Genomic DNA, 25644 nt, shown 5'->3' on the forward strand with positions numbered 1-25644 from the left:
TCCATAAGCTTTTAGAAAACGTGCACAAATACGGACAGAGGACTCCATCTGGATCTGGATTCAACAGAGCATAAATGAGACTTAATATTCATCAGATGACTCCCAGTGGATGCTAATGTTGCTCTGTGTCTGCTGGTTGTACACAATATAAATAGTCAAGTGTTTGCAACCTGCTAGCCATAACAGACTGACAGGCTGATAATGTATCCAGGGCGTCTCTATCAAGTCAACAGAAACTGATTTATGCAGCTTTAGAAGAACCAGCCCAGTGATCTTGCATGTTTAACTTCTTGCTGACCAGTTTCCAACATCTAACAGTACTTCAGATTCTGGCTTCCCGGCAGCCATTTTTTATTCAATACCATAAGGTATGACACTTGGCAAAACATGCTTTATATGCCATCAGCGCATTATGATGCAGTCCAGATCAGTACGCCTCTACAGCTACATTTTCACATCATGTACATTTGTGATGTACTTTCATTACTGATTATGTTCTTGATTAATAATGAATCTGAGACAAATCCTATTACAATTCTTCTAAAGATCATGATGACAGCCTTAAAGCACTTGTTACTATCCAAAAACACACAACTATTCACTTTAAAATGATATAAAACAGAAGCCGACAATCCTCACAGGTGAGGTCAAAAAGCTAGAACAGGCAAAAACAGCAGTTTGCTCTTATGAGCATTATGAACAACATGATCCAATCAGCCAACATCCCGTCCTGCTGCAAACCTCAGTGTGTGTCAGCTTCACACATCGTCAACTCATCAACCTGGTTGCTTGCAGTGTGAACAGACAGTGACTGGATGTGTCTGCTGGGCTCTATCACCTGTGTGCTTCAGCCTTTATCCCCATCAACTCACACCATCACTGTGTGTGTTTGTGTATACTGTATATTGTATATATATATATATATATTGTATATATGTGTTTTATATTGCTGTTGTTGCACAAAAACACCAATCTGCATGGCATTAGGATAAGTGATTATTTCCTCATTTGAAGCCATGTCATAAAAAATCACTACACACACAAATGATCATTGAAGCCTTTAATTTAAGTTTGCTAACAGAAAAAAATAGTTTTTCCTCAACAACAGCAATATGCTTTCTGTTTATCAATATCAATCAATATGTGTGTGTGTGTGTGTGTGTGTGTGTGGTAAGAGTTGGACCAATACCTAAGACAGGTTCAAATGACGTCCACAGGAACAGTTCATCCACAGATTCTACATTTAGAGCTCCTCTGTTCACCTTCATGTCAGAAGACAGAGTTGAGTTTGTACGTCAGTGTGACATCACATGAGTGTGTTGGTTCTGCTGTATTTCAACAGAACACCTGAGGCTGCTGGGAAAATGTTCTGATAAAGGACCAAAACATAGAAAATAACCAGAAATGTAAATGAGCAGCACATTAAGTGTTCTGAAACTGAACTGTTTTACTAAGATTATCTTCATGGACGAGCATGAATTAAAAATTAGACACTAATCATGTCAGAGGATTTTAAACAAAGACAAATGTTCAGACAGAAACAAGCAGCAGGTCCAGTTGTTTCAGACACTGTTGCTGGTTCTGCTTCGCACGCACACACACACAGGCTGTTTCACTTGTAGAAATTGTAAAACATGATATAAATAACTGAGGGGATAAAAAGCTTCAGAACACTTAAGTTATGCTGCCTGAGTTGTTCACAGTTGATTGAGGTTATTTCCAGACACTGTGATTAACATTAACATCCACCTACTTGCTGTCAACTGCATCTCATGCTCTTTGTTAAGTTGCCATAGGACTAGCTCAGCTGTCATGACATGAGTCTTCAGTAATATGATGATACATAGGAGGACGATGAGATGTGGTCCAAAGCTCTGGGAAAAAACTGTAAGGGAACCTTGAGTTAAAGTGTTTTGTTAAAGGCTGATGTTTCTTACTAGTGCAGTTGTTTCCTGAAAGCTGATACAGGACTCAATGCATGACATACTGACAAACATCCTCACTGAAGTGAACGCTGGTATTATCTGTGGATGAACTTATCTTTAACCAAGGCTTTGTCTTCATGTACACAGAGATTTTACAAAACAATCGTTGTTCTCTGCATTTTGGCCTCTTGTTCACGAGCACACAGCACTTTAGGTCAGTAAATGGAGAGTTTTTTGGAAACACCTTCTGAGGTGCAAATTGTTTTCAGAACTCTAGTTACTATGCATCTGTGAGGAGTCAAACAGAGATTATGGATAAAGGTAACATCCTCACCTCCTTTCAGACACACAGATTGTTGTGTAATCAGCACACGACTGAACAGACAACAATGGCAGACTTTGTTCATGTTAGATTCGCACTGCTACGTGTAATTACAAGTTTACCACTTAACTTAGAGGTTTTCTATGGTTTGGGATCATTTTATTTAAACAGAATCAGCTTCACACTCAACCTCAAGTTATTCCTCTGCTTGTTTAAGTGTTTAGAATTGTTTTTGCCTTCTCGTGAGTACAGAGATATTTTGTCAAAGGAAACATGGAGGAAAAAAATCAATGTATAAAAATATCTGTATACATGAGGACAAGGCCTTAGACTGCATTCTATTAGTGGTATAGATGTTATCATACAATCTGCCTGATAAGACCTCTACGAGGAGGTCTGAGGAGAGTCTGTGGTTTTACATGTCAAACATTTTGATGTCCGACTCAGAAGTCATACTGTGTGTGTGTGTGTGTGTGTGTGTGTGTGTGTGTGAGACATGTCTCTTATCACAGTTTGTCCCTGTCCAGCAGCTCCTGTAGTTCATTCTGGATGTCCTCTGGCAGCTCCAAAGGCGGCAGGTCATCCAGACACAGATCTTCCTGAGCTGGCATCTCCAGCGGTGGCAGCTGAGGGATGGCGATCTCCTTCCCCTTCCCTGTGCTTTTCCTCTCCTGCCCGCCTGTTCCCATAGCACCACCTGCTTGCGGGAGCACCCAGAGCTCAGAACGCTCGACAAAGTCTGCTGCCTCAACCGCCTCGGAGCGCAGACGGGTGTTTTCTGATTGTAGCCGCTTGTTGTCGGCCGCCAGCCGCTGGTTTTCGTTCATCAGCTGGTCAACCAGGCGCCGCAGGTCCTCGATGGTGGTCTGTTGTTCTTCCAGGCGAGTTTTGTCGTCTTTGGTGGTCTTAGATCCAGGGCACGGCGGAGTCGAAGGCTGGCAGCCTCCGTTCTGCCGTGTCTGAAGCTGGTAGAGCAAGGTGTCGTACTCTCTCTCCCTGATTCCTCCACACTCGGCAGCTGAGAGGCCTGTGGAGCCATGGGGCTGGGACTGGCCTGTGGACTGGGTCTGGGTAAGAAGGGCTGGGCCGCTGGAGGGCTGCACCTGGCCAGGTCGAGCCTTCGTGGCCTCACGACGAGCCTCTCTCTTCCAGCGCTCTTGGATCAGTCGCTGATGTTTGATGTGACTGTCTCGCTGCAGCTCCATGGACAGACGAGCCTGAGGACACAGAGTATCAACACCAGCCACGGCACTCTCAATACACCAGGCTCTAATACACTGCTGGCTTCTTTTGCAGAGCCAGAGCCTGCCCTTTAGGCTAATGGTAAATTGTTATAAACAAGCTAAAATGCAAGCTGACTGTATGTAGCCTAACTAGCCACTCTCCACACATTTGGGAAATTGCTGTAGACTTAATGAATGAGACAGCAGCTTCCGATCCCCCAGCAGCCCCTGTTCCCTCTACCAGCCTTACCTTCAGCAGTGAATCAACATCAGCAGCAAACAAGATGAATGAGTAATAGTGGCTGGTTTCTACTTAATAAACCCAATACAGTCTTTATTTACACCCTTTACACCCAAAATCTTCACTGTAGCTGCAAAGCTAAAGGCGTTAGCGTGCAGCTCATCTGAAGTGTGTGTACGACATCAAGGGTGTAAATAACATCTTTTCAAATCAATGTGGGATCTCAGACTTTAATTAATCACCAACAATGACTTTTTCTGTTTTCTATTTTATAAATTCCATATATTCACACCATTATAAAGTGCTCAGCTGTATCATCTAATATAACAGTAACAGTTAAAAGATTTTAAGATAAAAAAATAAAAGCTTACTGCTGGAGCTCCTCCCTGCCTTCATACCCTTCACCCCTTTTTATTCAGTTCACTTGTTCCTTCTTTACCATTTCTTCATTTCATCCTGTTCTCTCTCCCTCTGTTTAAGTCTCATGCTATCTTTGTTTCCTCTTTCCTGTCATGTTTCTCTTCTTCCTCCCTAGTTTACTCTCTTTGTTCAAGGCTTTTTGTGGTGACCATGTTGCACCAGTTCATGGAACTCACTGAACACGCACGCACGCATGCACACACACACACACACACACACACACACACACTGAAGTGTCTCACCTGCTCACACACCGCTGTCTTCATTGCATCTGTCAAAAGATCTGGAGAGAGACAGAGACAGACAACTAAGCAACATGGAGGAGGCCAACAACTTTGTCATCATCATACAAATAGAGGCTGCACTTTAACAACAGTAAACCATAAAGGCTCTCAATACATATTTTCATGGTACTCAATGAATGCTGTAGCAATTTACATTCATTCTCTGAGGAGTTATCATATTATTTATTTGGGTCAGGCTCAGCTGGGCTGATGTGACTTTGAACTCTGGAGTCATTCTTTGATGAGTAAGTAGGTAAGCAGATTAAAGAAGGCCTCTGTATAAAATCTTGTCCATCGTGTGTCACAGAACTCACCGGCTGCTTTTCCATGGCATGAAATGGCCTCTTCATACTTTCCAGCTGCTAGCAGACGGTCCGCCTTCCTGCACTGCTGATGAGCCTGCAGAGAGGCAGCAGATACGGAGGAAACAGACAGGATTAGCTCTTTACTAGTCCACCAGATACGGATCATTTTTTAAAATGAGTATCATCCTCTATATTTTGGTCTTTTGTTCACAGGCCAACAGAGTTTTAGGTCACTACAACTGAAATTTTGAAAGTGCCTTTAAAAGTGCATATTTTTCAAAAGCCTGGTTCCTGTGTATCAGTGTATCCATACACAATGGAGGGTTTGGGCAATGACAACGTCATCACCTCAATTTGCTTTGAGTAATGAGCATGTGTCTAAAATGACAACTGAAACCATAAAGAAAAAACAGAGCTAAAACTACACAACAACAAATCAAAACATTAATGTTGAAGCCTGTATGACAGTGACATCTTAATCCACTCCACCACCTCGCTCCAGCTTGTATCTCTTATATATTAACATTACTTTAACTTTGTGAAGACTATACCAAAAGCTCTGTTCTAGCCTGACTGATCTGTTCCTTTACCACTTCTGATGTGTGTTTGGATCATTGTCCTGTTGGAACACCCAACTGCACCCAAGAGCCAATCTGCTGCTGATGATTTTAGGTTTTCCTCAAGAATTTGGAGATAATCCTCCTTCTTCATTGTTCCATTTACTTTATTTAGAGCAGCAGATCTACTGGCAGCAAAACAGCCCCACAGCATAATACTACCAGCACCATGCTGGACAGTAGGTTTGGTGTTCTTGGGGTTAGAGGCCTCACCTTCTTTGCTCTAAACATATTGCTGCTCACTGTGGCCAAACAGCTCAGTTTTTGTTTCATGTTACCGCAGAGTTTTCCTCCAGAAGGTTTTTTCTTTGTCCATGCGATCAGCAGCAAACTTCAGTCGAGCTTTAAGGTGCTGCGTCTGGAGCAAGAGCTTCTTTCTTGCGCGGCAGCCTCTCAGCTCATGTTGATGTAAAACACACCTGACCGTGGACACTGACACCTGTCTTCCAGCAGCTTCTAATTCATTGCAGTCTTGCCTTTTGGTGTTTTTTGGTTGACTCTTGACCATCCTGACCAGTTTTCTGTCAGCAGCAGGTGATAGTTTGTGTTTTCTTCCTGATCGTGGCAGTGACACAACTGTGCCATGAACTTTATACTTATAGTTGTTGTCTCAAGTTGATCTTGGGAACTGTTACTGCTTTGAAATGGCTCCAAGTGACTTTCCTGACATGTTCAAATCAATGATGTGCTCTTTCAGATCAATACTGAGCTCTTTAGACTTTCCCACTGTAGTGTTTGTGGCTGAGTCTAATGGGTGAATCAAACAAGCCCTATTGAAATGGGCCCAGAAAAGTCACCAGCTGTTATCAGTCAGAATCACTCAGAGGAAGTTAAGATGCTACACAGAACATTTGACTCACACAACTTTCTATAATCATCACTTTTGACCACGACTGTAAGTCAAAAGGTTAACACACCAGTGTAAAGAGTAAGTCTGATCCTCAATGTCTTTGTGTTGTTGATAAAGGTCCTCAGTCATCCGGGTCATGGTACCTCTAAGTGCTGTATCATAATCGACTGGACTTTGTTTATTTAAATGTTATTTCCTCAAAGACTCTATGAACCATCTGGATAAAAGAAATTTATATTTTTTGGTCTCTTGGTGCCCAAATGGTTGAGACAAACTATTTAACGTTCATGTGCCCTGTTTGGGATCTTTGTTGCATGTCATACCTCATCAATACCAACCTTTTATTATCGTCTTCCTTTACTGTCATGTCGGTTAAAATTACAGCAAATCAAATGAGGCATCTTGTTATCAGTTAAACGCCACTGCCACTGTCCTTCATTGACACAACCGAGTCATTGTAATGACTAATGAATACATTAAACTCAATACTACCTGGGAGCTGGGTTTGGTACCCGGGTTTGGTACCCTGTGTGACTCAGTTTGGTACAGTTTGGTACAGTGTAGTGTGTTAAGGCATTTCAAAATGAGCTGCTAACAGCTTATTATTACCAAATGGCCTCGTAAACAAGTTAACTAGTAACACGTTCACCCCTCGCTGTTAACACTTCGTTAACTCTTAACATTATAGCGCCATAATATCACTATCAGGTCTGACGGGACTATATTTCACCGTCAAACGTCTCGCTCTCTGTCGAAGGCACAACCAAAATGTATCATATATAGCATGTCCAAGCTACCGGACAACAACACGTACACGGCAAACAACAGGGCGGTTAGCTGCTAACTTACTGTGGGGGCTAGCTAATGTAGCTTCCCCCTGCAGCCTCCTAGCTACAGTAACGTTAGCCTGGTATTGCAACACCTATAGTCCAACTTACGAGATTGAGTGGGCTGTCCACCACCTCCATGAGTCGATGCTTCGATGGCTAACACTACATGAAAGATGTCTGTGTCGGACTGTCATTCGACCTGCGAGAAAAAATGTTGACAAAAATAATTACAAGTAAATTAGTGAGTGAAGCTCAGTCTCCTCCACAGCGCGGCTGCGTCAACACGTTGTGACGTCGCAGCAGTTCCTGTCGGATGTTTTGCGACGTCAAGTTACCGGATGCTTTCAAGACTCGTCCTAAAAATAAAAGCCTTAAAATAATAGTGTTGAATCTGTCTCAAGCAGTGGTCCATGTAACACATATTTAGATCCAGTCACACATGTATTTATTCACACGTTGGTCTGACCTCTCGCTGGACCCATAACCCAGTCAGTAGAGCTTTAGCCATGGATTGTGCGTATCCTTGTTTCAATGATGGTTTTATTGTGATAGTGTGAACGGAAATGACCGGTGTTAATCTGTGTCGCTTGATAAGCCGTTTTATTTTCGTTTAGACTCAAGGAAGTGAATTTAACTGAATGTGTTCAGTCGCTCTGTGACGAAGGTGAACTCACTGGGTGTTTAACTAATATCTACCACAGTAACGTTCACCTGCGTTACAAAGGTGAGATTACTTCATCCTGACAGGCTCTGTTAAATACTTCTACAGATCCAGAGCTAACGGCACCGAACCAGGATACCAGACCAACACCATCCTGCAGCGAACCACTGATGTTGATGAAAAAGAGAGGCCATACGTGTTTGATAGTATCCAGTATGGTCTCATTAGTTCTGCTCATGATGGTGCTGTACGGTACCATCAGCACCCAGAAGCCAGGCAGCCACAGCCTCAGACATGACTACCAGCTGATGGGCAGACCCCTGTACAAACTGGACCTGAGCTGGCCCAAGAACCCAGAGCTGTTCACCGGGGAGGTGTTTGGAGTGGCTGTTAACCAGTATGCTGGTGTGGTGTATGTGGCACAGAGAGGTAAATACAGGCAGCACGGGGGCCTTCTTTATATTTAAACCTGATCCCTGTGTTTACATATTGTGATGTGTGAATGAATCTGTAAGAAGACTGTAAACCTTCACAGGGTGTTCAGGGAGAATGTTGTTGGGGTGATTCTGGCTGCACCTGTGAACAAAAGCTGTGTGAGCGTCACCATATTTAAAGGGTCACTGTGTAGTCTTGGAGAAGAAATTAAAACTCATACTACAAACTCAGAAATATTGATCTTTTCCATAAGTGAATAAACAAGCTGTTGTCAGACAGAACAGAACACTGTTTGGAGCTAGAAAGGTGGCAGGGTCCGCCACATATAAACAAAGTAAAACAGTATAAACTGTGTTGTCCTTTAAGGTCAGTTTGATTATTCCGTTCATTCAAACATGAAAACAAAGAGAGTTTGTTGAGGCAGAAACCAATCAGTCAATGACGATGTTTCTCTAAAACTACATACTGCTCCTTTAATACTACTCTTATTATGAGGTAATGTGTCTATTTGTGGCTGTTTGATAAATAACTGTATGATGATGGTGAGACACAGTAAACCTGTTTTAGTGTTGAACCCTGCCACCAGACTACAGAGCAGCTGTCAGACTCCTCAGTTCATCCTCACAACTCCACCATAAAACACAGTCTTGATGTTATGACTCATCAGATCAATCAAGTGAATATCAGACCAGCGACGGGCGATAAGATTAACAATAATAATAGAAACAGCCGATCTTCTCACTGATGGTCTGGTTGGCTGCCTGTATGTCGGTCAATTCGAGGCATCAGTATTGCATTGAAACTGTTTCATAACCAGGTAAACACTCCTTGTTTAAGTTTGTATTCCTGTGTGTGTGCGTGCGTGTGTGCGTGTGTGTGTGTGTTTTCTGAATCTATATAACCTACACTTAAGATTCTGAGGCTAATTTGTGTCAAACTAAATGAATAGAACTTTCTGCTTGTACTGACTAACAAGTTAACACTTGTCTAGATGTGACTGCAACAATACAACAAGCTCACAACATTTTGAGGAGGAGGTAGAAGAAGGAGGAAGCGGAGGAAAAAGGGTTAACTAAAGTTATCATTAATTAATTCTCCATAGCTGACAAACTATGTTTACTGATCCATGACTGCACTAGTTTACATGAGGATAAAGTCAAAATACTGAGGTACAGTTCTGAAATGTACCACACTACATCTACCACGACATCAAGATGTTGTCTTTACTTCCATGAACATTCGTTCACGGAACATTTGCAATAGATGTTTCCAGTAAAACACTTTGACTGTCTGAAGATGTGTGCTGTCCATGGAGAGAAACAGTGAGGTTGGAAGTTGGTTTAATTAGTTTTACAGTTTTTGAGGAAAACAGAATGATGGATTTAAGAATTCCTGTCAGCTCAAAGCATCTGAACTCTCTGCTCACGTGGACCACAGTGACAGCTGAGGAAGTTTGGAACAAACCTTTGTGCAAAGTTTTCTTAATTTTCATTTGTGGGAAGGCAGATTTCCTCATAATGATAATAACATTAACTAGAGACCACCTTGTGATGAAATCACACCAGCTGTGATACCTGTCCACATGTTCACGTTTGGACCCCCCATTACATGAGACCAAAGCCATCTTCAAGCTGGGCCTCCATTTTCAACTTAACAACAAAAATGTAAAGTTGCCTGACCACATTGTGCCATGATGACTTATTTATTTGTTATCTCATCATGTGAGAAGGCCAGGTGTGATCATGTCCTTAACTCTTCAAGCTTTTCAAGCTCTCTTCTCTAAAACTGTGCATTGTACTGGGACCACATTAAGAACCACTTGCAGCTATATTTTGTATTTGATTTGCTTTCCTTCACTGTTCTCTTATTATTTCATACAAATACAGGAAAAACTGACTTTGAACAAAATCCACTCACTATAAAATGTGCTGCTGGTGTGTTTGCCTTTGCTTTGCTTCTAGGTGACAATGTGCCCAAAGTGCTGGTGTTTACCACAGATGGAGATTTCCTCATGTCCTGGAATACAACCACCCTGGAGATGCCTCATGGGATATTTCTAGCAGACGCTGCCACGTTGAACCCCACTGTGTGGATCACAGATGTTGGTACCGGTCCATACGGCCATTGCATCAAACAGTACTCGCCTTCTGGGAGCCTCCTGCAGGTGACGACTTTATCTAGGATTTGATTTGTCACTACAAATCTTTGGTTCAGATTCCACAAGCTTGGTTTCCATTTAAGTACCTAGCAGTGTTTATTGAATGAGACGAGCCAAACGTTGCTTGTTGTTGAATGTTTCTTGTATTTGTCAGGTGCTTGGTACACCAGGAAATCCAGGCTCTGGGTTGAACCCTCTGCAGTTCGACCAGCCAGCTGAGATCTTCGTCCACGACTCCGGAGAGATGTACATCGTGGATGGTGATGGTGGGATCAACAACCGCCTCATCAAGCTGTCCAAAGAGCAGGAGGTGTTGTGGATGCATGGAGAGAAAGGACAAGGCCTGGCTCAGTTCTACATTCCCCACAGCGTGACCGTGGACAACGCCCAGAGAGTGTGGGTGGCCGACAGGGGAAATAAGAGGATCCAGGTCTTTAACTCCATCACCGGGGACTGGCTGGGGACGTGGGGAAGCTGCTTCACTGAGGACGCGCCTTACTCCGTCCGCCTGACCCCAGACAAGAAGTACTTTGTTGTTGTCCAGCTCAACACCAACCAGATTACGCTGCTGGACGCCCCACCGGTGGGTTTGATTGGCCAGTGCAGAGTGGTGAGTGTGATCCAGCTGGCTGATGAAGTGAAGCCCCACCTGGTAGACCTGGACCTGAAAACAGGGGCCCTGTATGTGGCTGAGATTCGAGCTCAGCAGGCCCAGAAGTTCACCCCCTTCAGTCTTGGTGGGAGTTTCCTTATAAACCTTTAACTGAAGAATTAAAATAGCATCATTGATCACAAACTAACTGTCATAACAGAAGCATCACCTGTTATTTCAAAAAGGATGGAAAATGTCCACGTGTGTTATGTAATTTGCAGGCATATGAACCAAAAAACAATACAAAACAATTTTTCATTGACAGCCCTGTTGCAAAGAAATTAAATTTTCATATGACTAGTTCACAAACAGCAGATATGTTTTGATTAAAATGTAATCTAACTTGTAACGTTAATCAAACGCTTCTCCTGATAACAGTTTTCAAACGTCCACAAGTGACGACGTGTTTCTTCCGTTTTCTTACGTTATCATTTTTTTCATTTTTAAATGTTTAAATCTGGGCCCTGTGTTTACATGCTTTGGTGTGTAAATGTTTTATCGTTGCCAAAAGTTTTGGAATGGGTCCAGTTCGTTGCCTCAGCTGGCAGCCACAACACAGCTGTAATGGCTGCATCTTAATCCCTCGGTGAACTGTGACTGTCAAAGTTACATCCACTAACAGTGTAGTTTGGGCCCTGACAGGCTGAGTGTGTAGTTCTGACACCTTTACACTAACAAACGACAATGATGAAATAATAAGATCAGGTAAATAACCAGAAAAACAAATCTCGTTCGAGGAGAAGCCTCGTACTGAACTCGGTGGCCTGGTGAGCCCATCTAGTAAAATGTAAATGCATTTTTTTTGAGACAGGACTGCTGCTGACTCAGCATGCGCTTGTTTAAAACGGTAATAGTATGAAATATTCAGTATTGAAATTATTATGGGATTCAAAATAGAGTACATCAATGATTTAGGAAAGTCATTGATATCACTGAATATCAAATACTTTGATATAGATAGAGGCATCATGATAGAGGCATCATGTAGTAGCTAATATGTCATCTATAGACTGTTCAATCATTAATCACCATCTTAAAGAACATATGAGTGAGTTTTTCATTGTTTGCTTTCAGTGACGTTCTGTGCCATATTTATCTCTCTTGACTTTGCACTGCTTGAAACCACGAGGTGTTTCCTTTCTTCACTGCAGACACTTTAAACTCTGCTGTGCTTTGTGCCAGTTTATGTCTGTTTTTAAAGACATTTGTATGATTATACATGCAGACGTGTGTAAACGGCTGGAACTGAATTGTTTTGCAGACTGTTTGATCTGAGTTGTGTGCTGATGATTTTGCCACTAGGGCCAAAGTTTTCTCTCAGTAACCTGACGGGTTAGGGTTAGGGTTAGGGTTAGGGTTATATGACTGTCTCACAGTACATTACCTGTTTTACAGCATCACCTGTATTCTGATTTTATCTTTACTTTGAGAACTTTATTGTGATAGTTGAATTACTTTTTCAGTGAGTGTGTTGCCACTATCAGTAACTGTGCAGGGTCTGTAGAAACATGTGATTTACCCTGAGATTCAGGAGGAAGTGTGCTTCAGCAGTCCTTCAGCACAGTGACAGAAAACAAGAAACTCCCACCAGAAGGAATTATAAGATTGTTGCACTCGTACTTTTTGCAGTCGGTGCAGAACTCATGAGCTATATGTGAATGTTGAGCCTTTTGTTTTCAGGTCCTGGTTTGCTGGTGACTACAGGGTGTAAATCTAAATTGTCCAATCCAGTTTAATACACTTTGTTCAGTTTACTCATCTTGAGGAGAGAAAACAAAACTCCAGCTCATGCTTTAAAGGGTAACTTCACCAATTTAACACATTAATATGTGTTTACAGGTCTGGGGGAAAACTACTGCATATGGGGAAAAGTAGTATGAAGTCTTCTGTGACTTCAGAGGAAGCTGCATGTAATCTGCCTCCAGTGATGTCACTCAGTGGCTAAGTTGCATTGTGGGTAATGTAGGCACCAGGTCTTGAAAAGCAGTTATTTGTTCCACACCTGGCACACATCACTGGAGGCAAATTATCAGATTACATGCAGCAAGTTTGAAGCTGCTGCTTCAATAAAATCCATTGTGCTTTTAATCAACTTAATGGATGTACAATAATACTTTAACAATTACATGCTTAATGTGCTTAAAAACATTTGTTTGTTGGGAAACAGTCTGTGATTGCACTATTTGTGATATGTTACATGTTTGCATCTGTATATCTGAGCATTGGTTTGTGTCTGCTAAACTGTACATACTATTTTATTATGACCACTTCTTTATGATTTAATTATTAATCTTCATTAAGTGTAATTATCTTAACAAAGCAGACTGTTTCCTCACGATGAACGACTAACCTAACTGTCTTAAGATGAGACATTTTGGATTTGTGCTAATTATTTTTTAATTAAATGTTATCCTGACATAACTATAATATTGTAATAACTACATAATTTAATTTAATCTGAAGATAAACACTTGGATTAAGTTGTGATCATGAGATCTTGAAATGTAATTTGTCTCCACAAAAACAATGTGACACGCACCCGTGGTTCATTTATATCAACCTTAACGGTGTTCTGTGTTCATCTGTTCATCTGTTCATCATTTTCCACGTGTACAACAAAATGTGGATGCATGTATTTACATACAGTACTTTGCATTATATTCTTTAGTCTGTAAATTGGTGCAGTGTTGGAAAATGCATCTTCATCTTCCCAATAAAAACAACACAGTGAGTCGGCCTGTATACAGTATGTACTTGTACATGTGTGTTAGTGAGTGTGTATGTCATATTTAGTCATATTTAATGTCTGGGACCACAAAGGTAGATGAAACTAAAATAATAAAATCATGCAGGTTTCTGCTGTCAGTATCTATTGTTATAATGAATTATGATAAAAGCCCGACTTGTAGCAGTAACAGAAACAATAGAACAAGAGGTGTTATTGTAGCTGTTAACATGTAGAACATATCAGGAGAAGACTTTGTGACGGGTCCCCTGTACAGACATGCAGCTGTCCTCTGAACTGATGAAAAGGATCCGTGATAAGAATTACTCCTCCAAACATCCAGATGCACCGTACGGCACTTTAAAATGATTGTTAATAACATTTTCATTTTGATGTCCTGAATGAACCAGCTAGAATCATTTTATATCGTACCACTAGATGGTGCTCGGTCCATACAGCTTATACTCCCCGCCTAAACCTACTCCCATAAGAGATTAACCATGATGCATCACACTTTTGTTGATTAAATCTCCTGTTTGGATGTTTATTGTAGCCATGTCAGAGGTGAATTCAGTAGTGATGAAACAATGTTAGCTAGTTTTAAAGATCCCTCCACATGTTTTAATGCGTACATAAAAACTCAGGAAAAATACTATATTTACCACATTAAAGCAGCCAGTCCTTCTCCCTCATTAAACAGTCCAGAATATATGGATGTGCAAATAATTTTCATTCAGCGGTTTAACTGGTAGACACAAGATGTCTCCTCCTCTCTCTTTCTTATCAAACTCCATAAAAAGTACACTCGTATTTTATTTTTGTGTTATCTATCATCTTAATTCAGTTGCATACTTATAATGGATATTTGGTAATTCACAGTTACAGCTTGTGTACATTTTGAGTTTATTCTGAATGCTGAATGAGCAGAACCGGGTCAGATGAATATGCTCCAACACAAAGCTTAATAACACAGTGGCATCATTGTCACAGGGCTGTAGTGACCTCGCAGCACAACACCAAGGAAATAAAAGGAGAGCGATGAAGAAGGAGCTCAGCAGACGGAGCTGTGGATGGTACTGACCATGATGAACCTGGAGTTATGACCTCCGTCTGAGAACAGGAACATTTATGCTTCACTTGATCATTAAATACCTTCAAGAAGTCCCTCAGCAGTGATCATGAGTCTGTCATGTGAAGGAAGGTTAGGGATGAGAAATACATTTTTTCCAGATTTATTATTGTCTTTGTTTAGCAGCTTTAAACTGTCCTCACCAACGTGCATGAGCTCGGAGGAGCCTGAACCATGACTGAGAATCACTCCAAATATCACAGAGCTGTTCAAGCTTGTAAAATATATTTTTCAGAAAAATCTGAAGAATGTTGTTGTGTCATGTTTCAGATTTATTTGAGTTGCAGTTCCATCAGATAGACATTTCTTCTGACGTGGTTTCATTTCAGTGACTGTTTGAGGCTCAAAGACGTAAAATTTTGCAAAATTTCAGGAAAAAAACCCCCAAAAGAAAAGTCTAAAATGTGAAAACAGATTTGTGAACCAAAACTTTGTTTTTACTAGTTTTCTCTCCCAGTAATCATCTCCGGACGCCTCAGATCGATCCTCTGACCCTCAGGTCTACTACTTAGGACTACTTTCACTTTTAAATACTTTGCATTTCTGAATGTTATTTGTAATGGAGTTTTTGGTTTTGGAACTGTTCTTCCACCACTGACTCAACTGAAGGTCTTGAGGACGTTTTTGGAAACTGAATGTATGGATTGTTAATAAGTTAGCAAATAATAAACTGCTGGGTGCTGATATTATATCTTTTCCATCTGAGTATTGTGTTGTTTTACATGTTTATATTCATCTTGTGGACTTGTAAATGAAAGAATGACCAATAATAATCTAATTATCCCCCATTAAATATTATTGTACAGGTTTTAAGTAAGTGTGTAAAGTCCTGGATCTTTAGTGTGTAGTGTTGTGCGAGTTTTCTCAGAGAACAGTAGAGTCGACAGCAGAGGGCGCCAGCTGACAGACTCTGCCTCAGAGAACCATGTTGCACTGAACATACTGAACATCTTATATGAACACAATGAACACAATGAAGACGTGAAGACATATTAGCGTATTTATCTGAGGATAGTTTGTGCTCATACATCCTTACAGAAAATCACAATTTGTTGCAATAAGCTGAACCTGGCAGTGTTAGACTCTCTGCAACTATCTGTGTGTTTGGGTGTGTGTGTTTGTGTTTGTTTTGTTTTTTGCTAGTGTGCTGTTGACCCTAGTCAGCTCTGAAGTTTCACATTTTCACAGTTAAGTTATGGTGCAGCGCGTCGGTCACAAGCAGCTCGTACAATAATCAAGCATTCTAACAGGATCCTGTGTCGCCTCGTTATTAAACAATAAGATCTCACTACTGGCATTTTCTCAAGAAACTACATATTTAGTTTTGCTAATTTTATTGAATTTATTAATTTTAAACACACCCAAAAATACCTAATAAACCAGACACACTTACAAGAGAACATACATGAGACATTTTATTGTTGAGGCTACATTATGTGTGAACTGTCCACCTCCAGATCACTGAGTATCATTAATTTTTGGTCATTTTTATCAAATTAGATTTGTTTTTTTGTTACATAATTGACAGTATCAGCTTGCATGGATCTACATGTCTACGTTAGCTTATGGCCCGATATCAAAACCTAGTGTCATAGACTTGAATTATTTTGTGTTGACTTTGTGGACACATGGTTTATATTCCTGATATAATGATGATCCATTTGATCGAATCACCACAGACACACTGACACATAGAGGACAGGGATCATGAAGAGAGGCACTGGGGCTGTGAATCTGAACTGCTGTGTGGACAACTGACACTTTTTCCCCTATCAGGTTTATCTAAACACGTTTATTCTACACCGGCAAATCACAAAAACTTTGGCTGCTGTGTGAAGCAGGATGCTGTGCGCATGAAATGTCTATCGAGGGAAAGGTGTTTTAAATTAGCTTCAGCTATATTTGCAATGGTGGACGATGTATTCAGTTCATTTACTTAAGTAAAAGTAGCAAGGACAGAGTAAAATTGTAATCTATTACTAGTAACAATCCTGCATTCAGTTTTTTACTGAAGTAAAACTACAGAAGTAACACCAACAAAATACATGCAAATATCATATAATGGAATAATATCTAAAGAGGCACTATGTGGTTTTGGATAAGAAATTCAAACTCAGAATTTTAATATTTACAATATTAATGAGGTAATAATAAACACAGAAATATGTATTTTTTCCATCACTGAATAAACAAGCTGTTCTCAGAGGAAAACAAGGTCCCAGAACACTGTTTGAAGCTAGAAAAGTGGCAGGGTCCGCCACATATAAACCAAGTAATACATTATAAATAGAGTTTGTTTATTCAGTTTATTCAGTCATGAAAGCAAAGAGAGTTTGATTATTTAGTTTGTTTAGGCTGAAAACAATCAGCCAATGAGGATCTTTCTCTTCTCTACAGAGTTGTATCCATCTGGATGCAGGTATAAGGACTTTCTATTCTAATCTAAATAGGGAGAGTAAAGTGGTATGAATTGATCATATGTTTTGTATTGAAAATTTAAATCTGTAAAGGAACATGTAGCTATAGCTGTCACATGTAGTGCAGAAAAAGAATAGCATGTCCCCAAAATGTATAAAGAAGCATAAAATATTAAAATGAAAATGATGGCGTGTACTCATTCCTATAAAATATATGATATATTATTCACATAAAGGTAAAGCCAGTTTGCATGACTTTGTTCACATAACATTATTTTTCCCAGACTTAGAAATGAGTATCAGTCTCATGCTGTGAAACCTGTGTGTTCCCGCAGCACTTTAACCCGAGGACGCAGCTCTCCCTCTGCATTCAGAGCATCACCTCCTACACACACATCCTCCTGCTGCAGGTACTTGTGTGTTCTGCTCACCGTGCAGCTGTCGAGGATGCGCGTGTCCATACTGTCATTCCTGTTGACTTCCATATAATACAGAGGAATTTGAGTGTAGGAGTGGACCCATTTTACACTCCAGGATGGTCCCACCGACACACACTGTCTTTATCCATCCACCTCACACTTTCTCCATCACACACTTTTCTTCCTTTCTTCACACTCTGGCGCTCACACAGCCTTTGTCCTCCTGCGGTCTCCTTGTTGTCCTCTTCCTCTATGGTTTCTGCCTTGCTGGCTGTTTTGCTGACAGACTCCAGCTGGATGTCATGGCTGGGATAGAGGTGGGATCCTGAGTGTGTAGGCTGGCCTTTAGAGCCCCTCTGTATGGGGAAAGCCCACACAACACTCCCACACACCTTCCCCACACAGCCAGGAGGGATTCCTCACTCCACAAAGGCCAAATCCCAGTTAAATACACTCATCTGTGAAATGCATCATATTAAGGAGTCACAAGTGTTTTTTTAAGAGGAAGAGGGATAAGACATGCTGTGTGTTCCAGTCTGAAATCAGATTCACTTGAAATTTATGCCACATAAGGTTGATGATACAATACATCATTTATTTCACTGTCATCAGATATCATGAAACAACTTCTCTAGCACTCAGCTCCAAACACATCAGGGCCACTGAGGACAATGAAGTACATTTTCTTGGATTTTTTTTAAGCAACATTAGGAGCAATTAGGAGCGTGCTCCAGCAAAAAAAAAAAAAAAAAAAACAACCAGCAGAATTTTTTCTCCGGCTGCTTGGAGTGATTCATAACTTTCTAACAATTTCCTGTTAGGTCTCCTGGAAAGAACTGCTCTGGAACTAATTACAGGGAAACTGTTATTTTACTTTGTTTGTTATTTTAGTTTATGTATTTTGATTTTCAGACCAAGTCTGGTTTTAGAAAAAATGACTACACTGAAAATAAAAACTTGCAGTAAATATATGATATGATATATATTTCCAGCTCACTATAACAAATCCAAATGATGATATTCTTCAGAAGGGTTGTGGGAGTTTGACTTTAACTTCATGATTTTTAAAATCCGGGCTTCAGCCGTGACTCTTAACACATATGTAAATCTTTTAAAATGTGCTTTCGTTTAAAACTTTTTCTAAAAGGAAATTGTGCATTTGTTGGTGACTATTTTCAGAGGTGGATTAATGCACATTTGGTGCTCTAGTGAGTATTTACCGATGTTTTGAATAGTTAATGGAGCTCTACTCCAAAGAGAGATCAGGTGTATCAGGCTGGATACACACCCAGTATGTGATGATGGGTACAGTCATTGTTGGTTTGTGTCTGCACAGTCGATCTGCTGCCAGTGAGAGAACATTTAGAATATCACCAGACTTGTTCGGCAATTTTAAGTCTAAACAATTATGCATCACAATAGTAATTTGTTTTGTTATTTTCAAATAATTTTTCACTCTTACAATTAAGAGAGATTCAATTTGGGCACTTTTCTGCATTCATGTTTAAATGTGTGACCATAAGACTGTTGTGTGCTATCCTGTCCTGTCCTCAGGCTCGTGGTCGTAACATGCCAGTGAATTCTCAGTGTGAATGTGAAAGAGCACGGAGCTCTTTGTACCAGTCAAAGGTAGAGTTAGCACTTTTCTTTATTATAGACATTATTACAGACAAACTGCTGTGTGATTGATAAAAACAGCCCCTCCTGACACCACAGCTTTAAATGAGCTGTTTCCCATGACCTCACCATCAGAGGCCCGTACCTCCTCTGTCCCCTCAGACCACCGACTTCCTGCTGCAGCAGAAAACTACAGGCATGGACATTATTGCTGCTGTGTCGTCATTCCTGTCTTGTCCTGTCAAAGAGACAAAGACACCATGAGATGGACGATACGATGCGGTCTCTGTATGACGACACACTGACAGCAGCTTTCTGCATTAATTGATGTATTGTTGGACAGATCCTGACAAAAACAGTGGCCCGGAGTTTTAGTCAGTCTTACACAGCAAAAAACATTAATAGGCACAACATTCAAGATGAAGTGTGACCAGGCACATCATGGAAAACCTTGGCCCCACCAAGTCAGCTGAACTCAGAAATAAGGCATACCGTCGCCTGGCACATGCAGATTCAAGGTTCTGAAACATTTCAGGACCAACAGACCGACCGACAAAGTGACTTTCACTAACAGAGATGGATGAGCTGATTTACTCTGTACAGCCTGCTGAATGGCACTCCTGGGGGACAAGGAGAAAGGAAACAGCAGGGAGCTAATACAGTACACTGGTAACTGCAAGGACACACACACACACACACACACACACACACACACACACACACACACACACACACACACACACACACACACACACACACACTGTAATGTGCCTGAACAGTGGTGATGTTAGGTCTGAGTTGTTAGTAATGAACTTTAATACATTAAATGTCCAAAGATTCTTGGCGTCTGAAAAGATGATATAAATGTTATATCATCCTTTTAACTTTAAGTGCTGAACTCTGCTCTTCTTCAGCAGGAGAGCTATTGCACTACATCAGCATCAGTCTGAAAAAACAAAAAAACAAGGATAGCACACATTTGTAAAGCACTTTAATAACCTGACAAAAAATAAAATAAACGCTTCATTTTATTTATTTTTGTTTGTTTTTGTTTTTGCTAAATATCTGTCAGGCCAAATCAAACCTTATAATACTATAATACTAATTTAATACTTTAATACTAATTTAATACTTTAATACTAATTTAATACTATAATACTAATTTAATACTATAATACTAATTTAATACTATAATACTAATTTAATACTTTAATACTAATTTAATACTTTAATACTAATTTAATACTATAATACTAATTTAATACTATAATACTAATTTAATACTATAATATTATTTCAGAAACCCGTCAACACCAGATGAGACAAATGCTTTGCTGACATTTTTTCACTTTGGGCAGCCCTGTAATAAATTGTTTTACAACTTTGAGAAATGTCCATAGTTAAATTAATATTAGCTCATAACCCAAAGTTTTGGACTTGACATTTTGTCCTGCTGGAGGACTAAGAGGAAAAATTGGCTGTTCACTGTTTCATCCACTGGGACCATGATTACATGTATCAAATTACATGGCAATCCATCCAACATTTGTCAAGACATCTCAATTAAAAGCCAAAAATGTCAACCTCAGGGTGGCACTAGAGAAAGTCAGAGTGTCAACAAAGTCATTAAGATTCATCCTAGACCATAAATGTCTGAACTGAGTTTCATGGCGATCCATCGAATAGTTGTTGGATTATTTTCAGTCCAGAACAAAACAATGGATTTACAGGACACCAACATCTCCACCTCCAGAGCCATGCAGCGTGTCTACAAAGACCTGCCCAGCCTCCGTCCATGATGAAGATGAAACTAGAAACAACAACAAAAACACTGATATTCATCCTCTGGGAACCATGAATAACCAAACCATCAAGTCGATGTGAAGATATTGTGCTCTGGACTAAAGTGTAGGTCAGCAGGACGGACAGATAGTCTCTTAGAGGGGGCAGAGAAAGCAGCAGGGGGCAACGGGACATGTGGAGCTGCAAGCTGGGAGGAGGTCTGGTGGAGTAGTACTGACTGTCACCTGAAGACGGATGGATCTCTGAGTTCTACCAGTACTCCCATACCCGAGCACCAGGGTGTCAGCGGGGGTACAGCGTGGTGCTGAAGTTGCTCTTGTGTGTATACAATGTATGCATATTAGATGTCATATGTGTCTATGTGCATGTGTGGTAAATGTACTATTTATATAGTATATAAAAATTGCAGGGCCTTTTATATGTGCTTGATAAAACAGATAAGTGTGTATTATAATTATATATAGATTATGTAATATATGATATATGTTCATCAGAAATCCTAATACTGTGTATGTTTTGTTCTACATACTGAATATTTATGACAAATATCCTGTGTTTATTGATTCTTGCTCAAATATTCTCCCCTGTTTTCTCCAACCAGCCAAAAGATGATGAATATATCCAGATGAAGAGGTGTGGGGGGGGGGGGGACGGGGGGCGGGGGTGTGTCTCATGGAAGAAGTCCTGCATCAGTTCCTGTCTGTGGTTGAACATTAACAGGCTCTCCATCACAGGCTGCCACTGTGAATGGGAGTGAATGTAGCTCCAGCTCTCTGCTGCATCCTGACGCCCTGCTGAGGCAGACAGGAGACTGCCAGTGTCTCATCATCACAGAGCCGTTCAACAGGATCCTCTGTCTTTGTTTGTCTGGACGGGACAAGACAGGGATGACGACACGTCAGCCATAATGGCCTCGTCTGTAGTTTTCTGCTGCAGCAGGAACTCGGTCAGCGGGCGGCAGAGAGGAGAGCAGAGGAAGTAGGGAGGTGGATAAGAAGCGTTATGCTGAGCTTTCAGGCACTTTTCAGTTAGCTGTCCACATGGTGTCCTATACTGGAGGTTTGAACCACACCAGGATCAGTCCAGTGTTTTCCATGTTGAGGACACACAGTACAGCTCTAACTCATTTCTAAAGACTTGAACACTGCAGATGTAATGTAGGATTGGACCTGTTGTCCCTTTAGGACAGCTTTTTAATGAATCTATATTTTTAATAGATTTGATTCTGTTTCTCCATGTTGTTATTCTACTACTTCTGTCTACTCTCAGACACATGCTTCTCTCCTTTTTACCCCTTATCTAAATCATGTCAAGGATGTAGGAATGGATGGTACTTCATGTTAATGTCATTTATGATTTTGGGTTTTATACATTTAAAAAAACAAACAAAACAAAACTGGAGCGAATGTTTGTTGTGACTCAGGAGGTAGAGCTGGTCGTCCACTCACTGGAAGATCTGTGGTTCAACCCCCAGCTGTGGCTGCATGTGGAATTATGGGCCCAGTACTGAACCCCAAATCGGTCCTGATACCTGGTCCATCAGGGCCGAGTGAACAGTTGGCACCTTGCATGACAAACTCTATGGATGTATCTATGTATGGGTGATTAAGTGTTAAGACCAGGACGCTGCTAAACTAGAACATAATAATGATAATAATAATAATAATAATAATAATAATAATAATAATAATAATAATAATAATAATAATAAATAATAATAATAAATAATAGCATTATTTATACAGCACTTCAAAAACAAGTTACAAAGTGCTTTACAAAAACATGAAAACAGGATAAATGATAAACAACAGTACAAATCATACAATAACAAAACAAGCAAGGTAAAAAAAACATTCAAAAACAACAGAAAAAGGAACAGAAGATAGAAGAGTCAAGATTCAAGATGTTTATTGTCACACAGAGACTCTGCTATATAAATAATAAATATAAAGACTGAAGAAATAAAATAAAAGGAGTATAATATCAAAATGGTAAAAGTAAACAATGAGATGTATAACAGGGAGTGGGTAATGATCAGCAGGAATAAGGTGCATACCTATATATGTGTGTGTGTGTGTGTGTGTGTGTGTGTGTGTGTATGTGTATATATATATAAATATACATACACATACATATATATATACATGTATGTATATGTATATAAATATGTACATAAGACATAAATACAAATACAGAATTTTGTAGAATTCACATTAAGGGCAACAAAGATATGAAGCAAGTACTTGTGCAAAAGCAAAAAGTATGAACAGAATAACATGTTGTGACATCAAAAATGTCTACAGGTGTGATGTGTGTGATAATATAAGCTGTACAGGCTGAAGGTGATGGCAGTAAGATGCTAAATATACATTCAATTGTCAGATATTGCACTGAGGATTGTGTATCTCCCTTTGGCACTCAGTAGAGTGCATACCTCGGCCAAGGCCCAGCAGCCCTCTTTACTTCAGTCAAGCCTAATCCAATTTCAAATAAAACATATTTAAATCTGCGAGATCCTGAATTTTATTGGATCTGCATCAAAAAAAAAAATTCCCTTAGAAATTTATGAAAATATGGAAAAACATCTGGCAATGTTAAATAAAGTGAGAAAAACTTCCTGGATCTGTCCATTTATCCAGATAAATAAAGCCAGATTTATTCTTAAAGCATTCTTACATAATGGTACAAAATCCTAAAGTTTCATGGATTTACCTCATTGAAGAGTTCTGCTACAAACATCAAGCAGAACTGACGTCATCATTTAATTAACAAATCATTTTACACACGTGACCATGGAGTGGACCTGGTTTCCAACACAGCTCACATAATGTCCTGTCATAGTTTCCTCCTATCACATTATTGTATCTATCACAAGTATGTTGTTGCTTCCTGAATGTGGTGAAACAGTTTGTATCAGTTTGTATCAGTGTCTAATGTTCAGAGGATTCAGAGATGTTTCCACTATAGTAGAATACTGCACTGAGGCTGGGACTCCATACCTGACTTCAACTTCACAATCAACCTTTGGACCACATCTTTATATTTGGAGCTTTGTTGAAAATTAGAATTTGTGCTGCTCAATGATGAGGACGGTCTTGTAGTCTTGTATTCTCTGTCTCGTCACAGACACGCAGCGGTCATCCATCACATGGTGTCTTTGTTCTCTGGACGAGACACGACAGGAGCGACAACACATCACCCATAATGGCCATGTGTGTAATTTTTCTCTCAGCTGAGGAGGGAAGCTGCAGAGAACAGAGGAAGTCCGGAGGTGGAGAGCACGTGAAGACTCGTATACAGCGCTGGAGACAGACTGTGCTGAGTTTGCACGGGGCTTAGTTTCAAATGACTAAAACACATTTTACAAATTAATACAAATCCAACATTTAAAAAAAAAAAAAAAAGGTTGTTTCTTTTACTACACAGAGTCAAAAGAGAATTTGATATCAGTTTTACCTCAGTGTGTGTGTTAGGTACTGACATAGATCTGTGGGTGTGTTAGCCTGGCAGCTAGCTGTGCTTCATCACATGCAAACCTTCAACCAGCGTGTTCCGACTGGTTATTAGCTTTATTGTTCCAGTCATCTGAGACAAAGCTCAATGTCCAGCAGAAAGGGAGAAACTGTTAACGAGCCAGAGTTAGCTAAGAGGGATCATTTTCCTTTCCCAGATGTTAGAAAAGCAAAGCTGGCTGGCACAGGATCCATGTCAGTGTTTCTTTACAGAAATGCTTCAGCATACTGAGAAACACAGGAGCATCACATGAAGACTGGACGAAGGGGAACTCTCTTGCTCTGTCCAACATTCAAAAATACATCAACCCCTCTAGAGTTAGCTAATTAGCACATTGTTTCTTGTTAATTGATCTGTACACAAACAGTAATGTAGAAATGAGCAGCTTTAGTACAGAGACCTGAACCTAAATCTAAACCTGTGCTCACTGACTGTATCTGATATCTGTGTCAGAGCCAGAGACGCTGCCAGATGTGCTGGCTGGGTGATATTTAGTGGTATGAAACGGCAAAATGTAAACTCACTGTTCTGTGTGTGTACAAATTAAAGATGCTACAAGTTAATTAGTGGTACGACTTTGGACGGAGCCAAGCTAGCTGTTTACACCTGCTTCCAGTCTTTATGCTAAGCTAGGCTAACTACGTCCTGACTCCTTGTCTTAACACACAGACATGAGATTGATGTCAGTATCTTCATTCCATGCTCAGAAATAAAGTCACAAAGTGTATTTCCCACAGTGTTATTCAGGTATTATTTTATTCCTCAACACATGGTGAACTTAACACATTCAGGCAAAATGTTACTTTACTGTATTCAGGCTTAGTAGAGGACAGGTTTAGATAATAATAAACAGATTGAATAAATAGATTGATTTTGTCCATTCTGTTCAAATGAACTGAGTTGCTTCAGAGCTTTGCTGTGAGTCAAGATTGTGACTGTGTGTGACTGAATAAAGAGCAGAGCACCGGAGAAAAAGACCGATCCCACTCAGGGTAAAATAAAGGGTACAAAAAGCCCTGAGATATTGATTGTTGATAAGTTATGACCAGAGTGCATTGATCCAGCAGGACAGATGCTCGCAGCATTAAGACGTAGAGA

At 40.2% G+C, this 25644-nt stretch overlaps 2 protein-coding genes across 2 annotated transcripts; one reads left to right on the forward strand and one right to left on the reverse strand.

Annotated features, from left to right (window-relative positions):
- Positions 1-1045: 1045 nt before the first annotated feature.
- Positions 1046-7313, reverse strand: nrbf2b (nuclear receptor binding factor 2b). The gene is made up of 4 exons (XM_073489458.1): positions 7126-7313; positions 4730-4814; positions 4374-4414; positions 1046-3464 (listed from the first exon to the last, which is right to left on the reverse strand). The coding sequence occupies exons 1-4, from the start codon at positions 7153-7155 to the stop codon at positions 2754-2756; spliced, it is 867 nt and encodes a 288-aa protein (XP_073345559.1). The 5' UTR covers positions 7156-7313; the 3' UTR covers positions 1046-2753.
- A 340-nt stretch (positions 7314-7653) lies between these two features.
- On the forward strand, positions 7654-13654 carry LOC141016017 (NHL repeat-containing protein 3-like). The gene is made up of 3 exons (XM_073490255.1): positions 7654-8107; positions 10075-10277; positions 10426-13654. Exons 1-3 carry the CDS (start codon positions 7849-7851, stop codon positions 11032-11034), a joined length of 1071 nt encoding a protein of 356 aa, XP_073346356.1. The 5' UTR covers positions 7654-7848; the 3' UTR covers positions 11035-13654.
- Positions 13655-25644: the final 11990 nt, after the last annotated feature.

The sequence above is a fragment of the Pagrus major genome, chromosome 20 (genome assembly GCF_040436345.1).
Source record: "Pagrus major chromosome 20, Pma_NU_1.0".
NCBI classification, from domain to species: Eukaryota; Metazoa; Chordata; class Actinopteri; order Spariformes; family Sparidae; genus Pagrus; species Pagrus major.